This window comes from Pomacea canaliculata, linkage group LG11, assembly GCF_003073045.1.
Source record: "Pomacea canaliculata isolate SZHN2017 linkage group LG11, ASM307304v1, whole genome shotgun sequence".
Lineage (NCBI taxonomy): Eukaryota > Metazoa > Mollusca > Gastropoda > Architaenioglossa > Ampullariidae > Pomacea > Pomacea canaliculata.
Window position 1 is genome coordinate 316,532 of NC_037600.1, and position 26,010 is coordinate 342,541.

A 26,010-nucleotide genomic window follows, 5' to 3' on the forward strand; every position below is an offset into this window, starting at 1 on the left:
TCTCCTTCCCCACCCACTCACCCAGCCACACACACAAATGCATGCATGCACATGTATACACACACAAACACACAAACTGGATTTTTACATAAATATTTAATTATAATAGAAAAAATAGGATATTTCCCTTTGTGCCTTCCAACTTATTCCTACTTATGACTAAGCAACTCTAGGGTCCTGGTAATCTAACTCAGTCTAGCTTAGTTTAGCACAGTCTGTCAGTCTTTCAGCAGACTTTGTAGTATCATTTACCTAGCATCCCTTGTAATATCTACTCCTGTAGTATCGTACAATCCTAGAAATGTCTGCTCCTGTAGTATTGTAAAATCCTAGCAGTATCTACTCCTGTAATATCTGGCTACCCTGTCTACCCACCAATCTTTTTCCCAGCCCCTTGATTATTTATCTTCTTTGTTCCCTCTGCCCCTAGGAGCTGTGCATCCCCACCAAAACCAGAGATTACTGTTCTCACACTGGCATCTAAATTACCATAGGGAGAAATACCCTCCAGTCACTGACCGCCTAAGAAAGTCACACATCAAATATTGCTCTCTCTGTCTCCGAAAAATAGCTGACTACTCACCAACAACAAAAATGACTTTGGCATCTTTCAGCTTGCCACCTGAACAATAAAAAAAGAGAAAACATGTTTTAAAATGTCACAACAAGTAAATCCACAGACATATGCTAATCTGTCTATACTTTAAAGATTTACCCATTTTATTGCCCATGTTATAAACTATTATGTAGACAAGCTTATACTGTATGACGATATGTGGCTGTGCATGTTATGCTGTGTGTGGAGATGAGGTTGTGAAGCTGTGCAGATGGCACAGGAATAACTGGGGTATGAATTAAGGGGAGAGAGAATGCAGTTAATACTGAAATGTTGTCTTTACTAAAAAGTCTTAATCATCATCATCATCATCATCATCATCATCATCATCATCATCATCATCATCATCATCGTCTTTTTCTTTAACTATTAAATCTCAAAGAAAATAATTCAAATCCATCCTAATATGTTTTGTGTATACACGCATGTGTGTGTGTGTAAATTTTAATGTAACATTAACATGATGTGCAAATGGATAGAAATGCTCGGATACAAAAAACTCAAACTCAACATTAGAACAAACCTGCTTCAAGCTCTTGAAATAGAGGTTGTACCTCAGCAAATACCTCATCAGGGCCTGCCTCTGCAGAGATCTACACACATATTTATAGACTCAAGTCAATGTAATACGTATTCAGTGTATGCAGAGAACCAAAGACAATGAAGCCCATGACATAAACATAATGCGCGATACACAACAAAGACTAGCGATATATATAGGTGTACATATCAAGACTTACATGTATATGGAGAAAGAGATTACTATCCAGTTCAAGGAAAACTAACCCTTTACACTCCAGAAAAGCTGAAGCTTTTAATGTACAGACATACACACCATAGGAACACCAGTCTCCTAGCAAAGCCTTGAGAACTACACCTGCAGATCACGTACCTGTTAATTAACCAGAACACTGTGGGTGTGTACAGCTTTCTATTTTTGAGCACACCATGTTCTGATCGAGATGAAACTCAATTTGCAGAGATCAATCTTTGGTTCAAATACAACTGAATATTTGGGACTGTTAAACACCGCTCACTTACTGTCTTGAGTTTATTCAACTGTGGACTCACAAACGTAAACATGTCACACCACTTCTTCACTCTCTTCATTGACTACCAGTTAAAGGTAGAATCATAGACTACATCACTACAAGCTCTCAACTCTATGCTATGGATTGTTTGAAGGCCTACTTTACTGAAATCTTGTCTGTCCACACTCCTGCCTGAAACCTTGGCTAATCAGACTCTCGCATTCTGCCCTCCCCCCTCCCCCCACAAAGACAGACACATGACAACGGACGTCCTCCCTCTGTGTTGCTAAGCACTGGAACTCTCTTCCTCGATCCTTACATCTGCCACTCGAACTACAAGGCTACATTCATATGGTAGTGTGGGACACCGTATGTAAGTAGGATGGAGCATAGCACGCACATACACACACACAGGGAGGTACAGGCTGGCGATGGGGGGTAGGCACTGGCCGGGTGAGGACCCCGTGACAGAGGGAGAGCGGGAGGGGGTCAACCAGCGACAGGATGAAGGTGCGCGGGTGTTTGTGGAGAGTGGAGCGTGAAGGTCGGGTGAAGAGGCGAGTGGTCAGTTCGTGAGGAGACAGCGGAGAGGTGGGAGGACATTCCACCGAGAGCGCTAGTGTGTTGTGTAGAGTTTCGCCAGAGCCAGCACCATCGACTGGCGTTGGAGTAAAACGATCCAGATCCCACGAAAGTGTTGTGTTTTGTTGTTGTGGAGAGATTGGGGGAGGAGCACTGCACTTACCCTGTTACATTCACACACTCTGTGAAAACATATATGCTCACTATATCTAAGTACTATCCCTGAACTACTATTCTTAACTCCCTGGCAACACTGTCTGTCGTGTAAACCATCATGTAACGACTCATCTGACACTGTTTATAGTATCTACATCCTTTCATACCTTCATACACTGCTTTACGTTCTACCGTACCTCACTGTCCACTGCTGTTATCTTTCATTTATCATTATTGGTCTGCACAGAGAGTGTGCCCTATCTTGGTTGTGATGCTGCATGTGCACATTATTATTAATATACTGAATATGCTGTGATTGTCAAGCACTGCTCACTTACTGTCTTGAGTTTATCCAACTTCTTGTAGTAGTTGATGACCGGCTTAGTGACCTCATGGAATGTCTCTAGCCTTTTTTTGATTGTCTCTTCATTGTCATCAACCCGGCCACTTGTCTCTGCTCGACCCAGAAGTCGTTTTGTCATTGTTTCATCTGACACCTCAAAATAAAGGGCGAATTGTGCCTCAGCCACCTTGAGGGAAATGAGATGAAAGATTTAGCCCTTGGGATCAGCTAAGTCAGTTTACTATCATCACTATCACATGTATAGATTAAAATATCACCATCTCCCTCAACATCATCACTGCATTCACAATCATCATTCTTATACAGTCAATTGTCTTTTTCGCCTGTGTCACATTCTTTTGAGTCAATTCTATAAACATTCTGCCTTTGCTGTTTTTGTCTGTTTGAATCATATATGTCCTTTTTCATGGACTGTAAAAATCCTGACAAACCTCTTGCTCAAATCGTGTGCCCTGCTCCAGTTCCCGTGGGTAGCCGTCAATGAGGAAGCCTTTGCTTGTGGCTGCCTTGGCAACCATTGCTTCCTTCAGCAGCTCCAGTACTGTGTCCTAGCATTTACAGCATTTTGTCTCAGCAATGCATGCCAGTGAATCACAGCAACCAATGCAATGGGACAAACACATGAGACAAATGTACTCGCTAAGGTCACAGTGACCCACAAATCCTTGCCATGATGTCAATAACCAACTACACATTAGACCATTACACACAACTGACACAAGAATGTCACTTACGCATGTCGCTAAGCAAAGACTGAAGTTTGTTGCTCACCACATGATTACGTACATCACCGCGCATGTAAGCATGTCATTTCAGACGTCACCTTCTACTTACCAAAGACACAAGTTCACCTCGCTGCATGACTTCATTTAAGGCTTTTCCACGTTCTGAGCCTGAAGCAACCTCTGCCCTCAAGAGGTCACCAGAGGACAGATGGGTGTAGCCAAATTTCTCAACAATTAGAGCACACTGTGTGCCCTTACCACTTCCAGGTCCACCTGCAAAGGAAGCAAGTGGTGAAGTTGGGACAGACGCAGAGACAGCAGATGATGGGAAAAGTTTGGTGACTAAGCTGATATAGCCACCTACAGACTAATAACAAAGAAATGTTTCTAAAAGCTGACAGACATGGTTGGGTGAGCATGCATCTGTGCTTGAGTACATACAAATGTATGTGTGTATATGTACGTGACATGCAGACCCTTTACATGTAGACGACTCTACATGTAGACACCCCACTCCACATGTCAAAGGCTGGTAAATACATATTAATACTAGGTAATTCTATATCAAGTAAGAAACAACTACCTATTTTTGATAAAGATTGAAATAAAACTCACTATTACTTACCAATGACAAATATCACTTTCACATTTTTCAGAGCTTCCCTAGCATCTGTAGAGAAAAAAAATGACAGGCTTTTCTTTATATGAAATGTAACATTTCTAATTTATACTATTCTAGTTATACATGCGTACTATATGCAATGCAATTGTATCTACTTGTATAACCAGAACTTCATTTGGCACAAAAAAGTACCATGTTCAAAAAAGATACAAATGCATTCTAGGTCCTTTCTAATAAAAGTAACAGATGATTTATAAAATGCATCATCCACGTTACTTGACAAGTACAGTAGTTCTATGCACTTTACATTACATATATATCTATATAAAACAGGAAAGTCTTTTATAAAGAAATAATCTGACAAAAATAAAGTAAGCAATGAACACAGTGAAAATCTGTGCCATTTGCACAGAAAAGTGCCCACAAGTTCAAAAGATGAGAACTCATCCTAAGTCAAAAAAAGTAATCTGACAAAGAAAGAGAAGGAATATAAGACAGTGATACCTGTCTTGAACTCTTCATCAAAGACTTTGACAACTTCTGCAAACACTTCATCCACGTCTCCTTCAGCTTTGATCTGAAAACAGATGTGACTGATCTTTGCTCTGATTCAAACAGATGGTATTTAATAATATAGTAGGATGGAAGACAGCACGCACATACACGCACACAAGGAGGGTGAAGGCTGGCAATGGGGGGGTCGGGTGACAGCTCCGTGACGGAGGGAGAAAGCAGGAAGAGAGCGAAGTGAGTGGCCGGGCAGTGTTGTCTGGGACTGATCGGTGTGTGAAAGCACATTTCATTGCGAGCTCAGTAGATAGTGGTAGGTCAACCTGTTACAATAATTGAAATCCTTGCTTGATAAAAGTGTGAGTATGCTGAACATATCTGATGCCCCTGACACTTCACCCTGTGTACTTGGCATGTTACAGATTGCAGCAGCTCAATCTTCCCATCTGAAAGTTGCTCATTTTCTTATAGAGGCCAGACAGTAGGTGACAGACCTTCTTCACCTGCACACTCATGCTCATGATTGAACTACAGATACCTTTCACTCTTTATTCTCTTGGTTGTAACAGTGACTGATTGACACAACTACACATTCTCACCTTTCGCACTTTATTCTCTTGCTCATAACGGTCAATGACGGGCTGAGTCACTTTGTGGAATGTCTCAAGCCTTTTCTTGATGGTCTCCTCATTATCATCCACTCGACCGCTGGTCTGAGCGCGACCTAGCAGACGCTGGGTCATTGTTTCATCCGACACATCAAAGCAGAGAACAAACTTTGCTGGAGCAACCTGTCAGGTAAAGCCCAGTGCATGTTGTCAGCTCTTGCAAAGTTTAAAGATGATCTGTTAATGTTCGTTTATTTCTGGAGTGCCAACTGTGTGATATAATTTTTAAAAATGCTTTTAGCAGACCTGACCTACCAGAAAGTTTACTTTGTGCTAATTATGGACTGGTGTAAATAATAAACTAATCACCATTCATTTTCAAGGCACTTTTTCTGTACTTAACATGACACTTTTAACAAGTTTCATATTGCCTTTGAAGTGTCATTCATGTGGCTGAAGTGAATTGGGCAATGTCTAAGTATATACCTCTTTCTCAAAGCGGATTCCTTGTTCAAGTTCACGTGGGTAGCCATCGATCAAGAATCCTTTGCTTGTAGCTGCCTTGGCAAGCATGGCCTCCTTCAGCAGTTCCAGAACAGTATCCTGAAACATACTATCAGTGATAAGGAGAGAACAAAAAAGGATTGTTAGCAGGGGGGTGAAACAACAGCAGAATTAGAAAAAGACAAATCAGACAAACGATGACAACTATGATGACATTAATGAAGATGATGATTTAACAGCATTTTTAAAAAAAAGTGCCTCGCCTAGCACTGATTTTCCAACTCTTATTTCAATGATGTGGTAGAATTCATTTAGACCAGCAGACACCAGCTTTACTCACCAGTGGCACTAGCTCTCCTTTTTCCATGATGGCTGTGAGTTTCTTCCCTCGTTCTGACCCTGAGGCAACCTCTGCCCTCAAGAGGTCACCTGAAGACAGGTGTGTAAAGCCATATTTCTGCACAATTTTCTCACATTGTGTGCCCTTGCCACTGCCAGGTCCACCTGCATCGTAGGCATCTCATACATTATCAAGTCTTTAGTTGCTGGTTTAAGCCAGTATTCTACAGCATATGAATCATGCAAAACACTGTTCTGGTAATGCTTAAAAGAAATACACATAGAAAAACACATAGATACACATAGATGTCATTAATCTTTAACTTCTTCTCAAGTATTTTCACTTGATGATGACCATTTAGAATGCTCATTCTCTTAATTTCTCCCATTTATCCACAAAAAAGTACTCACCGATAACAAAGACAACCTTGGCATCTTGAAGAACAGCCTTGTCAGCTGTAAAATCAGGAGTAAATATGCAGCCCTTGTTCAAACACTCAAGGTTTCCTTGCATGTTTACAATTACATTTTACAATCGGGTGCATCAAGGAAGGCAATTTTGCTGCTGACACAATACTCACTCCTCCTAATTTCGGGCTCTCTTCAAAAAAAGCACACAAATTGCTGATAGATTATGTAAAAGACTCTTCAAATTCACTGGTTGATACAATGCTTCTCATTGTTCCCACCAACTGAACTGAAATCAGCAGAAATTTGTGCTTCAAGGGAGAGGGTCCTAACGTCTAGCCTAGCATCGACTCTTTGCTGTAAATTTGTATTTATGAATGAGTATACGCAGGCATCAAGTATAGGCAAGGTGTTGGTATAAGGACATGTTTATAGATGCACATGTGCATGCACACACACCCATATGCAGATATATATATATTACAAAATATGCATACCTACAGAACAAAATTATTAGTGATGATGTATTCATGTACAGACAAACGTTTAATAATGAAAATAATTTTAGACCTAACTAAAAAACCTGAGTAAATGGAGCAGTTATAATAGCATTCCTTGTAAACAAAAGACTATTTCTGAGAAAACCTTGACAAGGATTTTGAAGTTCTACTACTGCTTGATGACAGCAAGTTACTAAATGGTCAGAATTCAACAACTGTTGATTTCCAGCAAACAGTTTGTTCTTAGCTTACATTAGTTTTCCATATTTAACAGTTACAAGGCAACATATTTTCCCACATTATTGGGATGCTTCAAAGATGCAGATAAAAACTTGAAGACAAAGTTGACAGGACAGTTGTGTACCTCAACAACACCTGGTCATTGACTGCAGGCCCAGCTCATGATACTGACTCCCTTGTCAGGGAAGAGAACAGACATGATGAACACATGTGTGTGCTGTATTATAATTATAACAATTAATAATAATAGATGCAAAATTTGTAAAGTGCACACTCACAGTCCTAAGGAGTATGCTCTTAACACTTAAGAACAAGAACGGGTCATGGACAGCAGATGAGGGATAGAAAAACAAATAACAAATGAACTATAAAAGAATAAACAACCGTACTAAATGAAGAATAAAATCAAATACAGAAAACACAAAGAGGAACCAAATAACAAGAACAAGATTAATTAGTTATAATGGTAATTAAGATGAACACAGGTGTGCTCTGTATTATAATTATAATTAGTTATAATAGTTACATATGTCATTTCTCCTTGACTGGGGTAGCTTAAGTAAGATATGGTCCAAAATAGACAAGAGTGGGAGAATTTGTAGGAGCCCTGTTGTAGAGACTTTAAATACCTAAAATGTCAGCCTTTGACCTAAAGAAAAAATGGTTGCATTGGTTCATGACTGACAGTAAAACAAGTGAAGACTGAGGAGAATTGCTTCAAACAGCTCTAGGCTGTGCATAGAAACAAGAGAACAAGTAGGGTGGTAAGAGTGAGTTGTAGCATACGCAGATAGAATTATAATGTACAACTATTCTAACAAGATTTCATGTTATATTTAGTTCAATGTGATATTCAGATTTTAAAAGAGTGAAATGTTTTAAAAATATCATTTGATCTGACTATTGTACTCCTTTGGTCAATATTACCACGAAAAGTTTATAAACATAAAGATATATACAGCATGCAGTCTTGCTAAAGACAAACAGGTATGACAATAGCAGAATTGAGTGCAAAGAATTTATTTACCAGTGACATTTCAAACCTAAAACAGGAATGACTTTAAAAATCAGTGTATTTAACTGTCTACAAATATTTTATTTTGAAAAGAAAATATTTATCACAGATGCAAACATTCTTGATGAAAGTAATAAAAAGTTTGTAAAAGGTCATTTATATAAAAGCATATACAAACACTAGTGTCTATCACAGTGAATTCAACTAATATTAACCCTGCATGAGAAAGATTTTTTAAGTGAAGTGTGTTATCTCATACAGTCAGTACAACACAATTAACACAAACATTAATTAACAGAAACACCTACATGCCAGTGTGCCTATTGGAAGAATTTCTGCTATTCAGCCACAGAAATTATCAGATTTTTATTCTTGAGAACAAACTGAAAGTAATAACAGAAGGATGTCATTTCTATAAAAAAGAATAAACTCTTTAAAAATTCACTTGTCAAACAGTAATTAAAAGTAAAATACTTTTAATTTTTACAAATGTGTCCCAACATGATTCTCACAAGCAACTCAAGCTGCTGATCGCATGAAATAAGCTGATCTGTTAGCTCATCCTTTTAGTTAGAAGAATGTCCAGTGTATTGAAAAAAATGCATTCATATCATGTCAGACTGGGTTAATGATTTGCTTTGCACAAGCTGCAGACAGCCAAACTCAACAAAAAGATCAGAACAGAATATGAGAAACAGAAGTATCAAGACCCACAGAAATATTTAAATAAATGTTGATTTGACATCCAGAGTTGCTTCTATATATTGGACCAAATAAATTTATTAAGCAACAGCTGGGAATTCAGTGAAAAGGAGAGAAAAAATATGTCATTTTGAAAGTTGGGTGTGAATACACAAGTCGATCTCCTTCTTTTGGAGACAAAAATTTAAGAAAGAAATCAATTTAATCTGAAAAATGACTTGCAGTGTGACACCCTAACAATCATATTGAACATATGAAGGCCTACATTATGATACAGTATAAGAGGAAATTTTTTTCTGTGTTTGTCTTCTTTTATTGAAAATTGTTCTTATGAAATCTTTTAACAAGCGAGAGCACTTCAGCCACCACAAGTACACAAGTAGTCCACTCTTTGTCTTTTCACAGCGCACTGAAACCTCACACACTAGAAGTTAGTCTGTCAAGCAATGTATAGGCTTGGGGGAAACGGATAACTGTGTGATTACAGTATTGTCATTTTAATCTGGAGGCACACCGGTTTGATATTTACATATAGGAATTAATTAAGCTTCCCCCAGTTGACCCAGCTGTTGGAAATGCATACCTGACTCTACTGAGAGTTGGGAGAAGATATAAAGTAAAGCGTCAGAGACAGGAGATTGGAACTGCCCCTACAAAAAGTTGACCACAAGGAAAGTGAGGTTTTTTAATGATCATTCCCATCCCAATGACCTAGAAAAAGTTAGGGGTTAACCTTTCACTTTTACCTTTTATAGGTATGCATGATACTGTCATAGCCTGAAAAGCCAATACCACTGTGTGCATGCTGATAACAATATAAACTGTGGCACATCACTGCATGCCAGTCACACTAAATACAAGCTTGTCATGTCAAATGCTATCATTTAACATTTAAACATTTAAATTTCCTGCTACTGATAAATGCTCACCACGCTACACATAACCTCATGGTAAAATTTTTTACATGATGAACCCATGGCAATTATATATGTCCACAGTAATAACCTACATGCACAAAATTCCTGAGGGATTTAACAACAACTGATTTTGAATGATTAATAATCATGCTTTGATCAGGTAATATAACTTGCTTGCTTGATTGGTTGAAGATCTTTTCTATGGTACGTGTTTTATTTGAAAGGGCTTCGCAAACTAAAACACTGGACTTGCTTACAGAATTATTTGCTATATGAATGTGCTGAGCTAACTATTCCAAAAGTTACAATTCCTAAGAAATCAATTTTTGTAGCATTTTAAGCCAGCTTAATTGAACTTTAAAAAACGGTAAGCATAAGAGGTCCCTCAGTCAAGCATCTGCAAAACATTTATAAAGTATATGAACATGCAAGTCAAGAAAATGAAGAACTCCTACAGCAGGAATTCAAGTGATCTACAAGAGATGAAGTCTGAGAAGGAATGTTCTCACATTCACAGACTGGTAAAGAGAGTTGCCTGCCCCTGATAACTCTGCTGTTGCTTGCGTCTTTCTCATCCTCCTCTACTCTGTATTCTCCTCACCTGTAGCATCAGCCATCAGGCCGCTATAGTCACCTGCAAAGCAACAAATGCAACTCATGCAACTTGGCATGCAGCATGCAGACATACCTTAAAGCATGCCACTTGATCTATTGCTCTCATGCCTTTAATAGCCAAGGCTTTTAAAGCTCCCTGTGTGTCTCTAGAAGCATGCAATAAAAAGTAATCTGTGGAATAATTAATCCGCGGTTGGTGAATCAGGCTCACTTCAGTCTTGTCCACCTTGTACCATTTCACACTGTAATAAATTCATTTCTACCTGCAGTTTCACTTGTACCATCCAAAAGGGAAATTATATGTCTGGAATTTCCTACAGGCTACACATGAAAACCTTAATGCTTAGTAAATTAGAACTGAATATCTTGATGGTGATGCAATTCACATACTTTATATTAACTTCTTAATCACCTATAGCTGCTAAATACTTTACAGCATTATAAGTTATAAATTTATATATATTTGTTATGATATTCATCATAGTGATTGTCCTAACCCACAAAGCTAGTAAATGTTGAAACTTTGCCTGCAGTATGGCAGCCTACAGAGGGGAGACAGACAAGCACATACACAAGTTTCACGTACTCTCTCTTTGCTCTAGTTAACCTAGCTGTGTGTGCAAATTACCGTACACACACAAGCTCAAACATGCTAATGCAAGCACAGCTGATTCCTACAGGCATAATAAATAATAATAATTGAATTTGTAAAGCGCACTTCCCTGCGTGGAGCCAAGCTCAATGCACTGTACAGAAAAGACAACAACCAAACCCAAAGTCAACCATACAACAAACCAGCAGCAGTAGATGGATGCCACCATGGCATCATGAACAAAGTGCACAGGTGAAGAACTGAGGGGTGAGCAGAATAGTTGCTTGATTTTAAAAGATATTTCATAAAGAAATGGGTTTTGAGATGGGCTTGAAAACTTCAGAGTCGGATATAATTTGAAGAAACAGGGGAATAGAATTCCAAACAGGAAGGCCTGAAATGGAGAAAAAAACATCTGCTGAATTTCTCCCATCTGATGCATGGCATTGAGAGGAGAGCAAAGCAAGCAGGCTTAAGAGATCGACTCAGGTGGTAAGCAGCCAGTAGTTCATACGCTCACAAATATAAGCATTTACAGCAAGGAAGCCAAAAGCTTTTTGAAGCATTGTAGTTGACATTCTCTCAATAACCTGCCCCTGGCAAACTCGGCCATCAAGTATTTTAGTGAAAACAAACCCAGACATCTTACCCAACAGCAGCTTTAAAGGCTTCTTGTGCAAAGAGGCTTTTTGCCAAGATTGTATGCACAATATTTTTTCAGAAAATAATAGAAGCCATTCAGGTATAGGCAGTGGACTGGGAAAGTTTACTTTTAAGTAAATTCTGAGCTAGACCTTACCTAGCCAAACAAAGAATGCTCAAATGAAGCAATGCAGACATTTCAGTTAATGCCTGTACCTAGCCTTTTCCTTGAGGCTGTCAGCTGACACCTGTTCATTCTCTACCATATAATCACTTGCTCGCTGTTTGCTTTACTTCTTAATTTCACTGCAAAAATTTTAAAAGCAATTAACAAAACTTTGCAATAAGTCTGTTGTAATCCATACCATCCGAAGCATTAGCAAAAGTAAAACATCTTCACTGGCACATAAAGATGAATTATACACCCTCAGGGAAACACTAATTACTAAGTCCAGATATTTAGAGATCGATAACAAAAGCAAAGCATTTCTGACAGGAAAAAACCCACATCGCTGACTGGAATGCCCATTAGGCCATTTGGTTATTTTGAATAACTGGCAGAATCAGCCCCAATTCATCCAGGGATGTCATTTTGATTGTATAGTGTATGATATGGCAGAAAAAGACAAATTGAAAGCAAATTTCCCAGCAGACTACATGACTGCAAGCAATGAAAGCCCTGTCTACATGATAGAATACAAGCAAAGAAAGTTGCTCCAGGTCCACGCAAGAGAAAAATCAGCAGAAAGTCATACTTTCAGTCAGAATGATGAAGGATACCTGGCTCATCAGTTGCCTCCTCTATAGCACTTTGTTTGTCTTGAATTGTCTCCTCTGCAACAGCTGTTGTCGTTGATATGCATTCACCATCCTCTGTCTTCTCATCCCTAGTTATCATCTGCACAGTATCCACTGCCTCATCATTCTGACTTGCAGTTGGAAAGGCATTCCCAGGAGGCACAGATAACCCTGTTGCTTCTTGCCCTGGACTCTGCGAATCTTCATTCTCCACCAGCATTTCCAGGGTTGTTTTTGATTCTTCCTGTCCTTTTGCTTTTTCAGTTAGTACTTTATTTGCCTCATCTTGTATCTGAGTTGCTTCATCAGGTATTTTGGATGCCTCCTGTAATATTTTGGTTTTCTCCTGTGGTTTTTCAAGGGTTTCCTGAGCTGGTACTTCTGGTGCATCATCTAGTTTTGCAACGGCTTCATCAGCTGACACTACTGGTGACCCAACTGGTTTTTCATCTGGTTCCAGGACTGCTGACTCTGACTCTGTAGCCTCCTGTGGTTTCTCAAGAGCTTCCTGACCTGATATCTCTGATGGCTCATCTGACTTCTCCAGCATACCCTGAGCTAGTAATTCAAAAGGTTTTTCACCAAACAACACTTGCATTAGAATAGCCTTATGATCACATACCCCTTCATTGACCAAGCAGACTGTCTGATTACCTTCTTGTTGTGCTATTTATGCTTCTGAAGCTGCTTCAACTCAATCTAATTGTATTAATATGCATATTAATTACCAGTCCTGAAATGTTTTTCAATCTCCCAAAATAAATGGTAATAACAAGGACCAGAAGACTTCTAAAACACATGAGCAGCTGTCATGGTCAGATTCCAACATTTTGCAATTTCAAACATTTTTTTTTATTTTCCTTAAGGAAGAAGCTAAACGGGTGCAAATGAAAAAAGAAAAAACTGTAATGAAGTAAATACTTCACAAGTGGAGGTATTATTAGTAATATTATGCAAATCACTGTTGAGACACAAAGCCTGTCTACTTCATTTCCACCACACCCTGAAAGAGCAAAATTTAATCACAAGATTTGAAGGTTTTTGGAATGACTTTATCCTTCCTGAGATCTTTGGCTGATTTTATTATTTCTACATCTGTAAAATAAAGAATAATACACTATGCTATATCACATGATTTACACTCATTAATGCTCTATTTAGACTTAAAAAAAAATTACAGGGTGAGTACTCATGCACCCACGCTGACACACACACACAGATATGCATGCATGCAGACAAGCACACATACCTGATGCCAATGCATCCATCTCTGCAGTGTATGAAGGATTTGCTATGTAATCTCCTGTAGTTTGTGCCCCCTCAGGTACAAGGGTGACCTCAATGATTTCTTCCTCAACAGGCTCTGGCAAATGTGGCAAAAGCAAAATGGCATGCAAGCCACCTGTATGGCAAAAGCTTCAGCATGCATAGCTACTGGCATGCACAAACACCACCACTGTGCAAAATGCATGCCTCAATGATCCCAATGCCAAGAGATATGCATCATGCAGCAAACAGTTTTCATGGCATTATTAATCATATTTTGTTTTTATTGTGCACATATTTAAATGGTGTAGCAGCTGTAAAAACTAATGTCTGCAAATGTCTTTTTTGAATGTCTGTACAGAGACCCATTTTGTCACAAAGGAACTATATTTGTGTAATCCACACTGTATTCTAATCTTCTCAGAGTGCCTGTCATTATAAATATCAAAACAAAACAAACAGGTTGAGATCATTAAGCGACTTTTCTAGAGGATCACAGAAACATAGCGTAGGCGGATAGATGAGACAACAGAAGAGGACTAATGTGCAAAACAATGGGTGGATCAAAAAAAGGCAGTCAAACACAACAGACAACAATGGATAGATACAGCAGAGGACACTTGAACTCGACAGAAAATAATAGACAGATAAAACAGAGGACAATCAGATGCAACAGACAACAATGGGTGAATGAAACAGAGCATACAATAGATACAATGGGGAAAAGAAGACCACAACAGAAAAAGATGAGTGAATAAAGCTCATGAGTGCCAGACAAGACTGAAAAAAAAAATGGCTGGATATGGCAAAAAGTGTCCAATGCAACAGAAGTGGGTGGTTGAGTACAGATTAAACACAAGAGATGAGAAAAGCAGAGTGTACAAGAGGAGGATGGATGGATGCCAGAGTTGTGTTAGACAGGGCAGGGAGGGTGTGCAGGGTAGGCACTTCTCTCATCTGGTTATTCCACCACATTAGTATCATTTTGGTGTGTTAAGTATTTCAAACAACTGATGGAGTTTTCTAATCTTTGTAAGTTCATGAGCAAGTGAACAAACTGTCCCCACTCCACCAACAAAAATAAACTGAAAAGGTGGAGACGGAGATGAGCTAAGCTGCAAGGCTGGAGTTAATAGGAGAGATCAGCGTAACAGCTGACTCAATCACAGTCTATTTGAGTTCTAAAATGTGCTGACAATTTAATCAATTAACTTACAAAACTGAATAAAGATGCTGCATCTGTAGTCACTCGGGGCACATATCACTAACAAGAAGGAACAGTAAGATGACCGAATGCTTCAATCTCACAAGTTCCTATTGCCTCCCTTGATGCACTCAATGACTTCCTTGCTAATACAATTTTTTTTATTCCATTGATGCACACATGTTCTCTAAGATTTACATTAGTAGATAGAACAGAGGATAAAACCTGGAGAAATTTGTCATCAACTTTAGTGCTTTTGGTGGCAATAGATGTCTGTCCAAATCATCATGATGTCTGCTAAGATTGAACAGAATGCTATCTGCTAAAAAAAAAATGTTTGACATGTGTGAGTCTACAGATGATGATTCATTCTCATCAAGTGCATGTGTTGTACTGTCTACAACATGGGACAGCTGCAGGTGTGGCATTTTTATTTATTTTATTTAATAGTCATTTATTACGTGCTTAGAAGCTTACTTCTCTGTTTGCATTCCTAGAAACATTGTCAATGTTGAGCTATTCTATGCATGTTCATGTGACGTGTGTGTGTGTGCATGTGTGTGCATGAATGCAAACATGCACTGATATACCCTACAATGTTGAGATCTACATATATGCATGTAATATCCTGTACATTGAGAAGATAGGCTGTATCCGTGCACTTTATTATTGTTAATCCTTTGGTACAAATAAGAGAAACAAAAAATGTTAACTTACTCTCTACCTTGTCCTAACTTGACCAAGATGATAACTGCTAATATGACAACTTCATTTCAAGCTTTTTTCTTTTGATCTTTCAAATAAAATAAATGAAAGTGGAAGAGTCTGGCATCAAGTCTGGTGTGTCGTCAGAAAAAGGGGGCGAGGAGCTGCATGAGTCATAGCTCAGTGTGCCACTGTATTACTACTGAATCTTCATAGTCACCACCATGCAAACTCTAACTTTAGCACATTCTTCTCTTTTCTTTGGGAAATAAACAGCTCAGTGGGTCTTACCTTTCTCTTCCTTTGCTTCCTGAAAAGACAAACCAAATTATGACATCATATTCTGCTACTATTGCTAATAGTTAGTAGTGTGAAGTAATATGTTGTTAAGCACTTTTCACACACAAAAAAACTTCACCTAGGATTTCATAATCTCTCTCTTTACTTGCTTTGTAAAGTAACTTTCATGTGTGTATACAAATAGCAATAATTTATGATTTCTAATTAAGAATCATCTCAATCTAGTGAGGTCTTAGAGACTTAATGCAACAATAATACACATCACAATTATATTTATTGCTTCTCTTTTAGTAGATCTGCATCTTGTTTTCTCAACTTCCAAAAAGTTCATAATGAAGTCTGTTATACCTCTCTTTTTTTGTGAAACATTCTTAAAATGTCTCATAGATGAACATCAAACACACAATGCAAATGTAGTATCTTTTGTAACTGTGAAATGAATCTCTTTCACTAGGCTGGGGGTATATTAATAAATTAAGAAAGCGTTGTAATGTTTGGACTATTCTTATTGATTAGTTAAGAGGTGTTTTCTCCATCCAAATAAACATTTCAACAGAAAAAGGCCTGTGTTCTGGAAGTGATGAGTGTCAAAATTCAATAGTTACACCCATTGATTTGTTAGCAATTGCACGCAATCACAGCTATACGATACTTACACACACACACACACGGGCAATGGCATGTGTGACTAAGGGCACAAACATATTGTTTGCCACTTAGAAGATTCCTACAAACTAAAGTGGGGAATGGTGTCCCTCCACCAAACAGGACTGAGGCGACATGCTCTCCCCATTTCATTTTCTTTTTGGATTTGTTGTGTTTGTAGTGGTTGTAGTGCCTGTTGCACCAAGCTGCACTCTCTTTACGTCATTGGCATTGTGTTTGTTTACCTGCCTGTTGCTTTTCGTGTATTTCTCTGGTAACATAAAATCTCTCATCCCTGTTAATCCTCTCTGACTAATGCCATCCCAGTTTCTTCATTTTTACAAAGTTGTGCCTGAGGTAGACTTTACATCAGTGTCAAACAGTCATGTGCTTCAACATTGTACTGAAATGTCCGCTTTGTGATCATCTGGATCTTCTCTTGATGATTTGATAGACATGTTTGATTATTGAGCTATTCTGCTCCAGTTCAATAACTGTACATCTGTCGCATCGACATCTTGATCTATGAATGTCATCTGGCAGAAGAAAGACCTTTCATTTCCATTAACTTTACAGAACCACAGGAATTGTATCTGTGGTGTGTTTTAGCATTTTTAATGTGCAAAGAGCCTGGCTTTGGCTGGGATACCGCGCTATAACAGCTCACTTCATTATTATTACTATAAGTATTATTATTAAATCGCCTGCTTTTCCATATTAGCAATCATCCCTAAATTACTTTACAGCTTGCAATAATCGGCCCAAGTGCTAGGTCCTCCGCCTATAATCATGCTGGCAACTCTCAGGTCTATGAGTTCAAAGATGCAATCACTGGGCTGATGAACCTACTGTGAATCACGGGTCTCCTTTACAGCACTGCAGATTGCTCTACATTCTCTGACATTACACTAAGACATTAATAATATTACTACTAATAATAATGCAAATTTATACAACGCATTTCCCTGCTTCACAGAAAGCTAAATGAGCTTTACAAAAGAAACAACAACAACAAACACAAAGAAAGACACACATTCACACAACAGACAAACTGATACAGACTAGAGCACGCCCGCAATCAATTGTATAGAAATATAGCAACAGGCATAATAAACACAAGATAGGAAAACCCGCCTAAGGTAAGGTTTTAAAAATACACAGAACAATAAGAACACATACACGGACGCACGCAACATAAACTGCAAACGTTATGTCTACAGGCTGCTATACAGACATTACACTTGCATGTATGTGTGGCAGTAAATGCGAGGGTTCCCAGTCACTTAATCCCCAGACACTTCATCCCCGACATTTCATCCCCGACACTTCATCCCCTAGACTTTTAATCCCCAGACACTTCATCCCCAGACACTTAATCCCTAAACTAAATCCTTAACTATAACAATTATGAAGTCAGCGAAAAATTTAATTGAAATTCAAATTCAAATCATGCTTTTAACTTCAACGTCATTTGAACATCTACAACATTAGTTAAAGTTCATATAAGCTAGTAAATTTAATGTTCTTCAACAATATGATATGAAAATTGTTCTTGAGTGTCGGGGATGAAGTGTCGGGGATTAAGTGTCTGGGGATGAAGTGTCTGGGGATTAAAAGTCTAGGGGATGAAGTGTCGGGGATTAAGTGTCTGGGGATGAAGTGTCTGGGGATTAAAAGTCTAGGGGATGAAGTGTCGGGGATGAAGTGTCTGGGGATTAAGTGACTGGACACCAATGCGAGGCAGAACACAGATGTACAAGCCTCACACGAGTTTACTTTATTGTACATGCTAATATTTGGTGGAAACTTGTTCCATTAATTGAATATATGCAATTCAATTTCAGGTGTATTATCTTTACCAGACTGTCGGATCAAAACTTGTTGCGAAGTATGTCCTCAACAGACGAAAGAGATGAGAAAATGAAGACTGCAGCAAAAGCTCGGGATTGTAAGAAGAAAGAGATAGAGAAGAACACACACACAAAAATGATAAAGGTGACGGAAGACAAGGACCTTAATGTGATATCACAACAAACATCATGCAACTCAACTGTGAGTAAGGGCAGGACCAGAAGCCAGCACTGGAAGACTTCCACCCCAATGTGGTGTGAGCAGAGCTGGCCTGCCAGCGGATGCTCTCTCATGGCACCAATGACTTGGACAGAGCTCAGCAAGCTTCTCTAGGTGTGTGTGTGTGCGAGTGCGTGCGTGTGTGTGTGCGTGCACGAGTGCGTGTGTGTGTGTGTGTGGGTGCGAGTGCGTGTGTGTGCGTGTGTCCTACGAAGCGATCTTCACAGTGCTGCCCATTAAGTAAGTTTCTTGAACCTTTCAGAAAACTTTGCCAAAATATGTTCGTTTGAACTTTGCCAAAGCTGCTTGGCTCAGAGTTTACACGTGGAGCGGGGGGAGGCTGGAGTCTGGGGTACGACCAGTGCGATGTGATGTGATGCTAATGGCTTGATCTAAACGGCCAGTTAAACAGTTTCCAGAAGAATGAAATGGTTTACATGCATCTGCTCCCATGACTGGGTGCAAACACGAGGGTGGAGGAGTGTAGAGGGGTAACATGCACTCACCACAGCTGGCATAGCGTCACAACGGTTCCTCTCAACACCAACACCAACCTCCAGTCTTCGTCCGCGGAAACCACAATTAAGGTGGAGTTTTAGCTATCGTCTGCTCTTATCAACTCAGGTAGCCCCACCCTCAAGGTTGGATGCACAAGTGGGCGCAGGCAACAGCTTGGGTGACAGCTTCAGCAACTGGTGTACTCATGGGAGGGTACACTGTTATGTCAGGGGCATAACTAAGATATTGTACCATACACGACCGCCAGTTGACATTGAGCTGCTCTCCCCACCACACAGCAAAGGAGAACGCGACCTACACCTGTGACGTTATCAGGCGCAGGTACAAGAGTTTGTGCCAGGTAACTGCAGACAGACCGCGAGAGAGTGTACACCGAATGAACACAAGGCATCGACGAAAAGCTCCTATGGTGAGGTCTGCGGCTATTTCTTCTGTGAAGACGAAAATTTGTGTCAAATATCAGATATCAGGGTATCGGGTTATTGCTGTCTTCTCATTTCCTTCATTGTTCCAGCTGTCTAAAGTAATTACATGAGCAGAACAAATATAGTTTCTAATTACCTTTATTCATTCATTAACTTTTCGAAATAGTTTCGCTTTTGCGACGGACAGACCTGGCACAAGCAGATCGACTGATTCGCTGATAATGTGACTGAAATAGTGGAAAACATGAAAACAAAATTAATTACCAGTGGAGGCTGAAGACACTGACAAAGAGACAGACAGGCCATGTGGACCACGAGAGTGCAGCTGCTGACCACTGGTCAGTATACATGTCTGTATGTACCGGTTGTTAAATTACGGTGTCCATAACACGCTATGTGCGGCCCTGTAGCTCCTGGAGGAGTAACAAGCAGTAAACTAACCAAAGCTAAAACAGTATCGCCAACTACACGTGTCAACACCACAAACAAGAAGCATATGCTGGTGGGAGTGTAGAGGACAGACTGTGAAAATATAAACAGAAGCCTAGCTGGACATGAAAACACTCAGGTGATGACAACCTTACTGTTTATAAGGCTACTGTTTTGTGACGTCTTTAATTACACAATGTCGTAGCTGCCTCGTCATGTTTGTGACGTCGGCGTTAACAATCAACTGGTAGAGTGATGTCATCACATTATTGCGTCATATATCAACTTTCGTCCCCCGCCCCTCAAATGACGTCAGTGGAAAGACAATTAAGACTTTGTCCCAGACGCCATTGCATCTTCCTGCTGGGCTTTTGTTTCTAATACACCATTATTTGAAATATACACAAAAACGTTTATCTTGTTGAAGGTGAAGTCCATAGAACCTGCTGTAGGACCACGAACTTCATTATTGCTGGACTGCTTGGTGAGAGTGATGTCCCTTCGCCTAAGTGGCTGGAGAGGAATGGTTCTCTGGTTTTGTCTTGTCTGTGCATCTACGTCGAATGTGGTTTCCCCTACTCATCTGTCATGTTTGTTGCGCCGTTCGCCTCTGTTGTGGATTTTTACTCAGTGCTTGTCGGTATTTCTTACAATAGACATCTTCCGCTAATGGCTGCTGTCTCCTGTTCTTCCATCTTGCTTGGGATTTTTTTAGTGCACCGGATTTTGTGCCTTCTTTACTGACTCTGAAATCTTTCAGTTGTTCTAGCAGCGTGGACCATGGCCTTTTCCATTTATTATTTACGAACCACGTACGTTGCTTCATGTTCTGATCTATGCGCTTCAGGGATGTCGTCTGGTGGTGAGATGTGTTTGTGTCGTGTCCTCCTGCCGTTTGCTCCCAACTTCTCACTGACTGCTGTCACCTTTGCATTTTCAGTGCCAGGACTGTGCTCTGCTCTCAACTGTTTTGCATCTGAGCTATTTTGGTGGCCGCACACCGAAAAGAGGCACCGTACCGTCTAATGAAGCATCTGCTTGCTCCAAAACTATTTTATACAGCTTGGAAGGGAGGAAGGAGAAACGAAGATTTAACACCTTGCAACATTTAAAAGCCACAATTTATGGTAAGTAGCATTCACAGCAGTTTTGGGGATTTGGGATGGAGATTTGTAAGCTTACCTTTCCAGTCACAAAGAATGCCCTAACACCTAGCTTGTCACTAATTTTTATTTGGCACCATTTTAAGAGCCATTTGTTCCTGCAACTTCCAAGACACTAGTCTTTGATTGACATTAGTTGCTGCAAAAAAGTCATATTTTTTAAAATAAATCATGCCTTTGACAGTATGCCACCAGCAGTAATACACAATTTTCTCCTAAGCAAATGATGTTAAGACTAATGTAATTGCAAAGATAATTTCTTAGTGTATATTTTACACTTTTTTGGGGGAAAGCTAACACCTATTTCTTTTCAACTCACATGAAATTGCTTTTTTTTTTGTTGTTGGCCCAGAGTCCATATTGAAACGATACAGTGATGTCACAATGGCCGCTTTGGACAAGTATACAAGGGAATGGCTGGCCATATCAGGTGACTGTGATGGAGGCTGCAAGTGGAGGGAGGAAAACAAAGCAACAAAGTGTTGTCGAACAACTTCATCTTGATGTCACTTTGGGAGGGTGCTTGTATATATTATGTGTATTCGTATGAGTTTTTATACTTGGGTGTTTTATGGCCTTTTTGGTGGGCCGTTTGTTAAATAATCATTGATACCTTGAATATGTATTTGTGTTTTATTCATTTATAGATCTGTTGTGAGGTGGGTTTACATTTAGTGTTGGTGTATATTTTATGCTGGTGCTTTTTTAAAAATCTTTTATTGACAGTAAGTAGAAATAAAAATGGCTAATTATTCATATTAACCGTGTTTCTCCTGGTTAAATCGTGATAAAACAAATGGTTGTCTTGCTGGTTATGAATAGGGAAAAATAATAATTGTATCTTAATAAAAGTTTTGATAATATAGCAACTTGCCAAGTAAATATATAGCTATTGTTAGTCTTGTTTCTAATGACTTGTCAACTGAAGGACGTTTTACAGACCAAAACAAATGACAATGTTTTAAATATATTGAACCAAGCTGTTTCTTCAGCAACACTGCAGCAAAATAGTTAATATATACCACCAAATACATCCATTGGTGCGCGCAATATGCTGAATTTGTGTTTCTTTGGGCAATGCACGAATGGCCAAAGACTGGCCAAAAGATGGGGATAAGATGTAACGTGTGTACCGTAAGATTCGACCAAGACTTAACCAATATTGGGCCAAGAATGGGCCAACTATCCCAAGGAAGAGCCCATATTGGTACCAAGGCTGACCAAGGATGCACCAAGCTTGGCCGAATCTTGGTGTGTTTGCTGGGATGTTTGTGTGTTTTTCTTTTTAGAAAGGGTTTAAAGCCCCCCTTTACAATGATGGGGAAAAGCGCTATATAAATAAATATGTTATTATTATTAAAACGAGGGTGAAGAATACAAAGTTTCTGGTTTAAGTTTCCGACAAACCCCAAACCAGACAACTTTTAGTCTTCACCTGTTTTAAAATAATAACATTTATTATATACGCTTTTCCCATATTTAAGGGGGGTTAAAACCAAAAAAAACAAAGCCAACAAAGTCGGGGTAGGACAAAATGAAAAGAGATTTCGTTGAATGAAGTGTTACCGCCTGATGGATTTATTTGGAATGAAAGTGCTTCGACACCACCGACTATACTCTGAGTACGAGACTACAATATATTCTTGCCGTTATGGAATGTTGTTATGGGATGTTGAGTTAGCACGTCGTATGCGTATTTTTCCAGTTCCTTCGTGACAGCTTATTAAGAGCCACCAACGTGTGATCAGCGGTACATCCCAGAAAGGTGAGAGTGAGTTGAGAACTTAGGTGCTAAAACAAAAGAAGAAGGTATCGCGTACGATCCAACTGAACCAAGGGGAGGAGCCGTGCAGACTACACAGAGAATAGCGGAGTGTGGAGCTATCTACGGTAATCTACCTTTAATGAACCTGATGATCGGGATAGATTAGTGAGTTTTTTTCTTAATTTTGTATCGGCTACAATTAGAACTGGGCTTTATAAAATCACGTGGCTAAGATGTTGAGTTCTGTCTAGTTTTGAATGGAGCCCCTACCCACCACAAATCATAAAATTTGTTTTTAAGACTGTTTTGACTGGTCGACTGCATGGCGCTTGCAGTTGCTTTATATTCTGCATACTGCCTGGGATTCAGCCGGTTCTTACCTATTAGGTGACGCGAACTAGGCAAATCGCCTAGGGGCGCAGCGACCGAGCGGCGGGGGGGAGAAAAATGGCCTGGTTTTTTTTTTTTTTTTTTTTAATGAATAATTTAGGGGGGAAAATGTCATTTTCACAAAAATGATATTAGCAGGACACCTTGTCCTCTGCTGTGTAGACTGACCACCACGCCAGCTAGTTTCAGGGGTACATGTATGACAGGAAAACACTAATGTACTTTCGCATTATTCCAGGGCGCACCTGCAGTGACCACAGCTATACCCGGCAGGCAGAGGGGCGGGGAGAGGGAGCGGGAAGGGCGCTGAGAGAGGGAAGGCGTTGGTGGAAGGACCTTTCCTTCTTGTAGGTTGACTTCACCACCGAGTTTCTCAGTTCATGTAGTGAGTAGTACAGGAAAAACCCATTTATTTACAGGGCGCACTTCAAGTGACCAGCTAACCAGCGGGAAGAAGAGGGGCAGAGAATAGACATCGGAGGGGCGGGTTGGTGGATTGGGGCCTGGTCAGTGCGGACCCTACGATGGAGTTGACCACATTCCACTAATTCCAAGCTCACCTTTCTTTCCTCTATTCTTACTATTGAAGAGGTTCCACACTTTATGCATTTGAAAACCACTGCAGCTGAGATCAGGGACAACAACACTGACTTGATGTTTGCTATGCGAGTTTCTCTTTGGTTATGACAACTAAACAGTTGTCAGTATTGTTTACACTTACGAACTTTCAACCCGAAGGAACTTAGCTAATGTCACGAACGCGTTCTTAGTTAATAAGAGTATTAAAGTCTTTAGCAGACAAACATCAATGTAAAGCCATTTGAAGTTTATAGCATATCGTATATCGTTTATAGCTTACCTACAGTCTATATACTTCTCTTGTTTTCAACAAACCCTATGCTGGACACCACGCAGTGTTGATCACTGGCTTGTGTTTGGGGAGCTGACACCATGATTTACAACTTTGTATTGTTAGTGTCCAGAAGACTCTCTCTTGACAGACTCTTTCATTGCCCGCCACCTGTGAGGTGTGACTTTGGATGGGAACAAAGTACAGGTAGCTGATATCATGGTTGGTCTAGAGGCTGGAAGCTGTGATAGCTTGGAGTTTTAGACCACACAGCAAAATAAGACCAGAGCAAGGTGCTACAGATTTCTTGTCTCCATCAGTGTGCACTCCATAAAACCTTTACACGAGTGTTTGAAATCCCCTACTCAATAATTGTAGGTCTGATTGGGAGGCATGCAAGCATCCATGTGGTGTATGATGCACGCCTGCAATAGAAAAAAGACGTACTTTTCTTGACAAAAAGTAGTTCTTACTTATAAAGTTATTAATCAATTTGACAGCAAAATTCTCGAAAAAAGATTTAATTTAGTAAGCCATTCTTTGACACTTCTGGGGTTCTAATGCCTCTGGGCTCTGGTCGTAATGAGTTCTTGTAGAAAACCACTTTTCTACTATTTTAAGCAGCAAACATGTAGTCAGTTCGGTTTACTTGTTAGTTCATCTGTAAGATGAGAAGAAGAGAACGATTGAAAGGACTTGCCGATGGAGGTCCTATAGGTGGACAGGCCCGCAGGTAGCGATAAATCTGTCACATGGTAATTGACCAGTCGGATTCAGACTAGAAGACTGGACAAAGAAGTTGGTGCGATGTTACTTGATAGTTGTCCGTGAGATGAGAAAGAGAGAAGAGAGAAAAGATTGAAAGGACTCAGTGGGGTGGCTTAGTGGAGAAGGGTAGAGATTAAATCTCTACCATTTAAAGAAAGTCAGATCAACATTACCAGGGCTGGACAGCCAGAGTGGGAAAGAGGTAGTTTGAACTTTTTAACTTAAACCCCACAGGACGATGTCAAAACTCACTTTTCTGAGCGGCTGCAGACATCTCGTGCTGCTGTTTGAATTTACTTTGTAATCGTGTTTGGGTGCTTGGAGCTATCATCCATTCCACAGCTGAATCAGTAAAGGTTGTGAACTGCATTGAGCCTGCCAGACTGAACAGTGCTACTGTCTACAGCCACTTCATGAGAGTTTGTAAAGATAAATTCGCATGAATTTTATACACTGTGACATAGCTGTATATAGTTATTAACACGATTTATAGTCTTTCTTTACATTAATTTCATTTCCTTATTTCTTATAGTGCTTATTTTGATTGTGTGGATGCAACGGGTTGCGATAGCGGTGGTGTAACTTTTATTTCAAAACTTCATTGCTACAAAGTCTGTCCGTGACAGTCTGGTGGTCTTTATCACAATCACAATCGCGTTGAGTTCTGAGACAGACCGCCGCAGTCATTACTGGTGATACTTAAGCCTAGCTTTCTTGTTTGAACTGCGTCCATTGAAGACAGATTTTAAACAGATTCAGGAGCACAGTGCATTATTTGGATTTCTTTATGATATCCAAAGCATTTCTGAAAAACAACGAAGGACATTCTACTATCTTGCGAGGTCTTGGCAAAGGCACTAATGCACACAGACAGCAAAGACATTTGACGAGGAGGACTCTGTTCTGAATTAACAGGTTGTGGATAGAAGACTTCCCAAACTAAAATGAACCCCAAAAAAGTCTTAATATCATAATCCAACATAAGCTATTTGATATTGTGCCGAATGTTGTAGTGTCTCTCAGAA

The 26,010-nt window shown here is 39.7% G+C and overlaps 2 protein-coding genes across 4 annotated transcripts in view; one reads left to right on the top strand and one right to left on the bottom strand.

Moving 5' to 3' along the window:
• LOC112574655 overlaps positions 1-26,010 on the bottom strand; it is a 53,911-nt gene that overhangs the window by 6,301 nt on the left and 21,600 nt on the right. Inside the window, exons 14-25 of the mRNA XM_025255855.1 lie at positions 15,953-15,971; positions 6,469-6,513; positions 6,059-6,222; positions 5,701-5,817; positions 5,206-5,397; positions 4,601-4,673; positions 4,100-4,144; positions 3,584-3,747; positions 3,181-3,297; positions 2,724-2,915; positions 1,140-1,209; positions 584-622 (exon numbers count right to left, since the gene is read on the bottom strand). Coding sequence (XP_025111640.1) covers positions 584-622; positions 1,140-1,209; positions 2,724-2,915; positions 3,181-3,297; positions 3,584-3,747; positions 4,100-4,144; positions 4,601-4,673; positions 5,206-5,397; positions 5,701-5,817; positions 6,059-6,222; positions 6,469-6,513; positions 15,953-15,971 — 1,237 coding nt within the window. The remainder of the gene's footprint in view (positions 1-583; positions 623-1,139; positions 1,210-2,723; positions 2,916-3,180; positions 3,298-3,583; positions 3,748-4,099; positions 4,145-4,600; positions 4,674-5,205; positions 5,398-5,700; positions 5,818-6,058; positions 6,223-6,468; positions 6,514-15,952; positions 15,972-26,010) is intronic.
• On the top strand, positions 19,193-21,779 carry LOC112574659. Of its 3 annotated transcripts, XM_025255860.1 has the most exons (4): positions 19,193-19,604; positions 20,477-20,533; positions 20,990-21,176; positions 21,565-21,779. In XM_025255860.1, the coding sequence occupies exons 1-4, from the start codon at positions 19,572-19,574 to the stop codon at positions 21,714-21,716; spliced, it is 429 nt and encodes a 142-aa protein (XP_025111645.1). In that variant the 5' UTR covers positions 19,193-19,571; the 3' UTR covers positions 21,717-21,779. The 3 variants fall into 3 exon arrangements, 2 of the variants coding, with proteins under 2 accessions (XP_025111645.1, XP_025111646.1); XM_025255861.1 differs by lacking the exon at positions 20,477-20,533; XR_003101473.1 differs by lacking the exons at positions 19,193-19,604; positions 20,477-20,533 and adding an exon at positions 20,548-20,861.